At 32.0% G+C, this 8,859-nt stretch overlaps 1 protein-coding gene across 5 annotated transcripts; it reads left to right on the forward strand.

Annotated features, from left to right (window-relative positions):
• The first annotated feature begins 3,217 nt into the window (after positions 1 to 3,217).
• Positions 3,218 to 8,581, forward strand: LOC112097748 (methionine S-methyltransferase-like). Of its 5 annotated transcripts, none has more exons than XR_002905232.1 (5): positions 3,218 to 3,515; positions 5,073 to 5,130; positions 6,671 to 6,907; positions 7,816 to 7,937; positions 8,212 to 8,581. XR_002905232.1 is itself a non-coding variant. In XM_024183166.1 (4 exons), exons 1-4 carry the CDS (start codon positions 3,484 to 3,486, stop codon positions 7,852 to 7,854), a joined length of 366 nt encoding a protein of 121 aa, XP_024038934.1. In that variant the 5' UTR covers positions 3,218 to 3,483; the 3' UTR covers positions 7,855 to 8,063. The 5 variants fall into 5 exon arrangements, 1 of the variants encoding a protein (XP_024038934.1); XR_002905231.1 differs by having other exon boundaries at positions 8,216 to 8,581; XR_002905233.1 differs by having other exon boundaries at positions 8,237 to 8,256.
• Positions 8,582 to 8,859: the final 278 nt, after the last annotated feature.

Raw genomic sequence — 8,859 nt, forward strand, 5'->3', positions numbered from 1 at the left:
TATTAGTATGTGAGAATGTTTTTAATTGTAGAACGTATTTTATGCAAATATTTATTTAAAATCTTTACAATAAAAAAAATATATTATTAAAATAATATAATAAATTACATATTGAAATATTAAATATTTTAATATTTTTAGTCTACTGCATAGATTATATTATTTATATGGTATTTGTATTTGCTAAAAATTTTAAAGTCAGGTTTTTAGAATAATAGAGATCAGATAAGGGATATAATCGCCAAAAGAAGGTCATGGTGTCCCTCCTTGAAAACTTAGGGGTGTTGGTGACCATTTCCCCAAATCTTGGGGGTGTAGATGTTCTTTTTCCTTTTCTAATTCATTACCCCCACACAACTACAGCAAACAACCAAAATTTTGTGGGATCTATAGTTCAGGCAGAAGCGGCCGAATGCTTCCGGGAACTCAGGCAGATAGAACCTTGGTTGATTTGTTTTTCTTCATCTGAAATTATGCCTGATGGCTATCCTTTTAATTGGTTTAAATTCTTCTTTTTTCTTTGAGTTGTTGATTTATAGTGCCTTACATGCAAAATTCAAAATTTCGGATGATGATAATCTTGTTTTAGAAGAGATTTCTAGTTATGGTAGCAGCATTCTTGATCGTGGCATCACAAGCACATGCTCTGGTTTGCTTAGTTTGCCTTTTGTCTCTGATATTTTCTTGGCATTGTGGGATATTGTTTCTTTCTTTTTTTTTTTGGTTATAGGATTCGGAGATATTGTATATGTATGACGATGATATAATAAAGTGCTTTTGATAAATTCACCTGGTCGGTTTACTTCACCAACCATTAATGAGCAAATCCTCCCAGTGACCCTCAAACTCTTCTACACAATTATAATAATTTCAGTTTTATATATAGAAAAATGAACAGCTCTCAAATATATTATTTGATAATGACAAACAAAACAACTCACTCCAATAAATCTCGTAATAAATAAATGGTCCATATTGCAAGTCTTTTTAGGACGCATTCAAAAAGAAAACATAAGGAATGGCATTGCAAGAATATGGAATCAGAATAACAGTGATACAAAGAGAAAAAAAGGGGATGGTCGGATTGCTTTGTTTGCAAAATTATTGATGCGGGGGTCTACTTGTTTTTAATTCACTTTATTAATTAATTAGCGAACCAAACATGTAATCATTTGAAAAAGGATCATTGGCCCCAGCTTACAAAAGATGAATTTGTAAGACATATTAATTTTGGTGAAAATGTAGTGTTATTAAGTTATGAATTCATTAACTTAGAGGTATTAATATTTACTTACGATGGTGATTAATTTATTTAACTTGTCATAGTCTTCAATTAACAATGAAGTGAAATCAATTTATGGAAAAAAATAATAAGTTTTTTACTTTTTAAGATTTTAATTCTTAGGATTTCATTTCGCTCTTTTTCGATTATTGACGTTGTCGAAGAAGGCAATAAAAGCTTGTTGAATTTCATCAAAGGCTTGTATCTCACCTCACAAATTGGCAATATCGATTGGCGTCTTTATAGGTGAAGCCATCACGAATTTATCACTCCTTTCATATGGATACCCATAAATTTTAACCTTATTTTATTTTTGATGCACAATCTAACTTAACAAAAATAGTATTCAAATTGTCACAAAATGTTTTTTTTTTTTAAATCATATACAATAGTTAATTTTTCTTCTTTTTTACTCCAGGATCCAGCTCCATACCCCTCTTTTTTGTCGTTGTCATGCTCAGCCGTTAGATTTTAATTACGTTAACCTAACGGTTGGGATTTGTAAATGAATAATGAAGTTGTGTTTAGCTTCTATTTGAGCCCATTGCATCTAATTGGTTTTGTGGTTTTTTGTCTTTCTTCTCTGTAACGCTTGACTAGTTTTGAAAATATCGATAGCCATCGACTGGAAATATTAAATGCACCGTTATATGGATTTACGTTTCGCAAATTGTGGCGCCATGGCGGGATGGTAAAAACTATAATCACGTGCCGTTAACATTTACATGGTTAATGTCATCGAGATCACATGGTTGTTATTTATGAAAAGAGAATTGATAGAAATTTCGTTAATCCACTATTGCAACAATATATTGTTATAAATTGCATTGTTTCCCATATAACAAATATAATAAAATCTCGATAAATTAATAGCTCTGGGACCATGAAATAATTTATTAAAATTTAACGAATATTAATTATTCGATAAATAAATAAATTATTAATTTATAAAAATATTTGTTATTTTAGAAAAATATGATGACGTTTATAGTATTTATATACCTTGAGTTGGAATCTGTTATGTTTTATTTGAATAATACTTTTCTTTTAAGAAGATTTTTTAATAGTTAACTGCTTTATAATTTCAAACAAAGAAGTAGATGATATTGACGTTGAATAATTTTCTGTCGCAAAACAACAATACCAATTAGGATTTCTTTTCGCATTACAAAAAGTCAAAGACGAGATCTAAGTTAAAATTAATTTTAAAAAGAAGCAAACAATGCTAAGAACGTATTTTACACAAGCTATATGGACATGTCATATGGATTTCGTTTTTATACTAGATAATTATTAATTTATATGATAACATATTTCCTTCAAATTATAGTATTTGAATTTGAAATTATTTTTTTTAAAAAAAAATCTAGGATTACAATAATAGTCGTGATTCGATTGGTTTCGATTTTTTAAGGAAAAAAAGTTGGGGAAATAGACAAACAAGGAAGGAACAAGTTAAGCACAGCCAATAAACAGGGGAAAGTGAATGCTATTGGTAATGTCAATAGCATTGTTTCATATGATGCACAAATTACGTTTATAACTTCTTTCATAATATAAACACTCATAAATTTTACCCAAATTATCCAAAAAAAAAGAAGAAAAAAATCATGTAGTTAATTTTTCTTCTTCTTTACTCCACTATTCAACAAGAGTATAATAAATTTTCTTCTTCTTTGCTCCATTATTCAATAGGAGTATAACAAACTAGGGAAAGGAGAAATTAAGGAGAAAATTAGGGTGATTATTGCAATGATAAGAACACAGGCAAGTGCTTATTTCAGACACATGCGTTGCATTCATTAATTTGACCAAAAATAAATGAATTTATTTGTATTTTAATCAAAATCGAGGGATGTCAACAAAATTGTTCCACTCCACGTATTTATCATTTTCTCGTTAAGAAAAAAAAATTTGCATAAAGTTAAGAAACCAGTAGTCACTGAACGGGAGAAACAGAGTGAGGAGAGTTCAAATTTCAAAAGATGGAACCCGAAGAAGAAACCCTAACAACAATCCTAGAAGAAGAAGAATATGATGATGAAGATGCGGCCATGCCCAATGTTAAGCAAAACCTTAAAACAAAAACAAAAGACAACTCTTTGGACTCGAGCGATGCCTCTGACTCCGACTCGGATTCTGACTCAGAAGACGAAGCAAAACAGAACATGGAGCTTCAAAACTAGAGTATCAGCTATCCAATGAACCTTCCAATTACGACACCCACGTTCAAGTAACTTCAATACGCATACTTATTCCGTGATTTTGTGGACACCCATTTACTTGTTCTTTCTTAATTGGTTAGCGATAAAAAATGGCTTTTTTTTCTTTAGTATATAAAGGTTTTGAGAAAAATGGGTGAGATAGAGAAGCTGAGACAAGCTAGGGAAGCGATGAAAGAGATTTTTTCCATTGACTCCTGCTAGGTGGCAAGAATGGGCGAGAGATGAAGCCTCTATTTCAACTGGGCCTCTGTCATTTCCTTTTTGCAGTGGTTTTCGAGTTTTTGAACAAATATTTTTTCACTTAGAGATATAGATGTTTATGTTCGTCATTTGCTAGTGTAAAAAGGAACAAAACCTGCTTAAAAGGTATTAAAGAAAGAAAAAGAGAACCAATTTGAAGAAGGGAATACTTATAGTGGGAGTTCTATTCTTTGGGGTTTAATTGATGGGAGAAGAAACAACTTATATGTTTACAGAATTAGACATTTGATTGCTGAGTTAGTTGAGTTGAGGAAGATAATTAATCACAATGTCTGATGTTGTTTCTGTTGGCGTCAACTAATTGTTAAGATTTCATACTTTCATTCAACAATGCAATAGACTTTGGTTGGGTCCACCTTAGTTGGGTGTTCTGAGGAACCAATGAGTGTCTTGAGAAAACTTGGGTGGAGTGTGGATCATTTTCAGGATTCAGTTTCCAAGAAAGCAAAAATGAAGTCGGAGTCGTAGTTTAAATTAATTTATGTTTTTGTCTTTTTCTGTGAGCCCAGTGACTTTTGTTTTCACTTTGTTCTCTTTTGCTTCTTTCCCTCCTTTTCCTGCTGTTTCTTGACAATCAAGCAGATCAGGATTAAGTGTTTACTTTTGGTGTAATTATTCACCCTAACTCGAATAATACATAGGTTTAGTGCTATCAAAATAGGAAGTGAATTAATATCTGAAGCTGACTTGGGAGTGGAATGTGTGTTAGTAAAAATATGCTATTATGGTAGATAGAATTTGCATTTTAGGTAAGACTAAAATAATTACCGCTGTTAATTTATTTCAATAAGTTCGTACATCATTCGATAATAAGTCGAAGATTTTAATGGTTTTGTTTCCTGCAAATTTGTCATCAGTGCATGGACAAAGTTCAATGGATGAACTTCTCTTAGTTAATTCGAGTTCTGTAAGAAACACTAATCTTGCCCTGTACTTTGGAGTATTTTAATAATTGATGTTAAGATTTGCTAATGTGAAAACGAAGAAAACCTGCTTAAAGGTATTAAAGAAAGAAAAAGAGAACCAATTTGGAGAAGGGAATCCTTATAGTGGGAGTTCTATTCTTTGGGGTTTAATTGATGGGAGAAGAAACAGCTTATATGTTTACAGACATAGACATTTGATTGCTGAGTTAGTTGAGGAAGATAATTAATCACAATGTTTGATGTTGTTTCTGTTGGCCTCAGCTAATTGTTAAGATTTCATACTTTTTTCTGGTTTTTCATAACTGTGACCTAAAGCTTAATGTATACTTTGATAATTACATAATCGGTTTCTTGCTGATATTTGGCTTTAATTTGTAGACCTGAGGCTCTTTTGGGAGTTGGGAAGATTTACGAAAGAGGAGTTTCTGATTATCTGGTTTGTTCTCTTTATGCCTACAGAATTTGAATTCACTGGTAAGCTTGATTCACCTTGTTTTGATTTACTACCAAGAGGTGTTAACAGTTCATCATGCACAAAAAGAGGTGGGGAAAAAAGAAATCTTCTTGCTATATACATAAATTTAATAGTTGAATCATTTTCAACCAAAGAAATGTGCTGAAGAGCAGCATTTTCGTTTATATCAAAGTTCAATTGCATCTTATATCATCTGTTTCCATCTCCTTTGTGGTAAATAAAGTTCTTGATAATGACAATAAGAATCACAGAAGAAGTTGTTAATTTCATATCTGGAGATTTTCATCATAGTAGTTCATTGAAAGTAAAGACAACTGAGTACTCCTTTTTCTGATGCAGTCTGTCCCTCTTTGGTGTGTTTATTCGAAATTTGTGCAAGAATATGATCCATCTATACGAGAATGTGCCTAATAAAATATCCCAAAGGTGCCTAATACAGTGAAATTAACATATTCAGCTCATGAGATTGCCGTTATATATATTGAAAAAGAAATTAATATAAGAAACTGAAAATTAATTGACACTGGATCATGTTGGATTGTCAGTTGTTAATTATGATGGGAGTATAATCTTGGTCTTTTAATTGTCATCTAGGTAATGCATGTGCACTTTCATTTGTGAGAGAGAAAATATTTGACAATCACGAAAACAACAACAATTCACTCCCATAAACAACATAATAGATACATGGTCTATATTGCAAGTCCTTTTATGATTTTAATTAAAAGAGAAAATGCAAAGGACATATTATATATAATTGAATGTTCTCCTTGATAATCAGTCAAAATAACACCAATCTGGCTAACTAATACAATCATCATAATTATCCAATTTTCATTTTAATTATGTCCAATCATGCTAATTTAATAAATAACACTGAAGACATGAGTATTTATATGTTCAACGACTTTGGCTGAGTATGAAAAATATAAAAGCTGCATTTTTGCTTTGTGTTACTGTAGGACATGACCATATTATGTTGCATTTGTCAGAAAACTGAAAATTATCGAAAAGGATCCTAAAAGAGATGTGTTGAATTGTGAGCTTAAAAATGAGTTTTAGAAGTTTCTGACATGTCGGTTTGTATCCTTGATTGTGCACGCCCTGTTGGTTTCTGGATGAAACAGGAGAATATGACATCTGTGTATTGTCTTTTACTTGCAGTAAGTGAATCACATGTTCTTCACATGATTTGACATACTTTATACGGATTTAGCAGTTGTTTTGGTCACTTATTGAAGCACGAGTTAAGCTCGTGATTCAAGGTTGTTAACTGACCGTTGTAAGGCGGGAAAATTCTGGGTTTCTTACAACAAACCCAGAAGGCAGCTGGTGAGTGTGAGATGTTTCTAGATTCTTCATGATCTGTATATATAGTCTTAGAGGCTATAGTTGAGCCATATGAAAAGCTTGCAACTTCTTAATGTTTGTAGCTTGGTCTTGGTAATTGCTTTGACGAGGGAAGTGAGCTAAAATGATATCAACTTTTATTTATGGACAGGTTAAGAAAATTTTTGAGTTCCTGAAAAATGGCTTCCATGAGATCAGCAGTTCTTTGGATTTATCTTTCGAATATGATTTGGTTGCTGATGAGAAAATTCCATTCCTAGCTTATCTTGCCAGTGTTCTAAAGGAGCATTCCTTTTTCCCATATGAGCCACCAGCTGGAAGCAAAAGATTCAGGAATCTGATTGCTGACTTCATGAAAATGTACCACCATATTCCACTAAATGCTGATGTGAGAAAACCTTCACCACTCATCTGTTTTTTTACTTCTCTAGACAAGTAATTTTTGTATTGTCTGTCCTAGATTCTGTTTTCCCTGATGCATTATTTCAATTTCTTTGCACGTGAAGTCCTAGGATCTGTTTCCCCTGATGCATTATTTCAATTTCTTTGCATGTGAACTTGGAGCATTCATATTAGTTTAGGAGTGAATCTATTGGTCATTTACTTGTTTGTAACAAATAACATATGAAACAATCTTGTTATTTTTTATTCTCCATATGTAGAGCTCTATGGACCAATCGCTTGTCTTCTGTTATCCTCATTAGAATTTCTTCAGACTACTTCCACTTCATGCTATTTGTGATAATTTGTATTGTTTTTGTGGTTTTTCGTATGTCTGTTGGACAAATACTGTAATATGAAATTTTATCTAATGGTGTCCTTTATTCCTTTTGCATCCTGTCCCCTCTAGTAGTTAAATGTATTTTTGGATTTGTCAATTTATTTGATTTGATGAAATCTTGATTCTCATGTTATCTATCTGTTTATCCAACTTGACCATGGAATGTGTTGTTGCTGTGAGTTACGCTGCACGTCCTTGTTATTCGTCTAGTCTTTTTATGTAAACATACGGGTTTGGATGTACTCGTATATATACTGGACCTGAGATATTTGCACCTGACTTACTTATTGATGTATGTGTAAAATGAAGAACTTTTTGAGATCTGGAATGGATCAAGACCTGCAATTTTTATTTGTAGATTTTCCACTCTCCATTTCAATTATAAAAGACAGTTTGTGAATGCTGCATGAATAAGCTAGCCAAACTTAAAGATGCTTAATTGCCTCTTTCTCTTCTTTTGTATACGAGTAAAACAATCCACATTCCTAACTTTTCTTCTCCACTTGTTTCTCAAGAATGTTGTCTTTCCTTCAAGAGCTGTGTGGCAATTGTGAATGCTCTTCGATTGTTTTCACCTCGCCTCAAACATCTAACCAGACACTTACCGAAGCAATGGTTAACAAGTTTAGCAATCAAGGTATGATCTATTTCTGATTGATTTTTGTGTTATTTTTGACATAGTTGAAGATGTCATTTTTTGGCAGATTTTCTTTGCTATTCTTGGAACAAGTAATAGTGCTTATTGCCTTGTTTGCACACATACTAGTCTAAGACACAAGACAGAAGTTTTTGGATGATGAAATATCTGATATGAACTCAGCACATTGTTTACCTGTTGCCTTTATTCCTCAAGTGACAGTAAAAACTAGTAATTGCAGTAGATGATATATTTAATGAAAATTACTGGGCAGCCAGACTTTTGTGTTGACATTGAAGGGGGAGATGGACAAAAGTCGAAGTAATACAATGAGTGCTGAGTTGGAACATGTTAATGCTCATTTGTAAAATGGGTGAGGATCACAGTGCCAAAGCTTGCAGCCTAAGGTTATCAACATTGATGAAGAGGCTAGTAATTCTTCCGGTGAAGATATTAACGCCACGAAAGCTCAATGTAATTGATTAAATGAAGAAGTGCTTGCTTTGCTTGATGTGCTATTCGTTTATGATCTTTTCCTGGTTTTGTTGTGAGATGTTTCTCTTTGGATGTTCTGTTTATTGTACTTTGATGGGTTTTTGAAGATGGCTTGTATGTATTAACAACAATAAAGTGGTTTTTATAAATCCTAGTCCTACAGCACTAAAAGAAATTAATACGCTTGGTTTATTGTTAATAAAAATATATATTAAAAAAAGTCTTTTTCTTTGGCATATGTTATTCATTACAAAAAAAAAGTATTAATATTCCTTGTGTCATATTAATGTGTTAATATGAAGATCTTTTAGAATTATAATAGTTTTTAGAATTATAACAGTTTTGATGAATCCGAATATTCAATAACTTATAAATTGTATTTATTTAAATTAATAGCGATGACACAAAAATAATTAATTCAAGAACT

The sequence above is a fragment of the Citrus clementina genome, unplaced genomic scaffold, assembly GCF_000493195.1.
Source record: "Citrus clementina cultivar Clemenules unplaced genomic scaffold, Citrus_clementina_v1.0 scaffold_5, whole genome shotgun sequence".
NCBI lineage: Eukaryota > Viridiplantae > Streptophyta > Magnoliopsida > Sapindales > Rutaceae > Citrus > Citrus x clementina.

Coding starts and splice junctions, on each gene's coding strand:
- LOC112097748 (XM_024183166.1), top strand. CDS start 3,484: ATGAACCTTCCAATTACGACACCCACGTTCAA. Junction 3,516..5,072: donor ATTACGACACCCACGTTCAA/GTAACTTCAATA, acceptor TTTAATTTGTAG/ACCTGAGGCTCTTTTGGGAG. Junction 6,908..7,815: donor ATATTCCACTAAATGCTGAT/GTGAGAAAACCT, acceptor TTGTTTCTCAAG/AATGTTGTCTTTCCTTCAAG.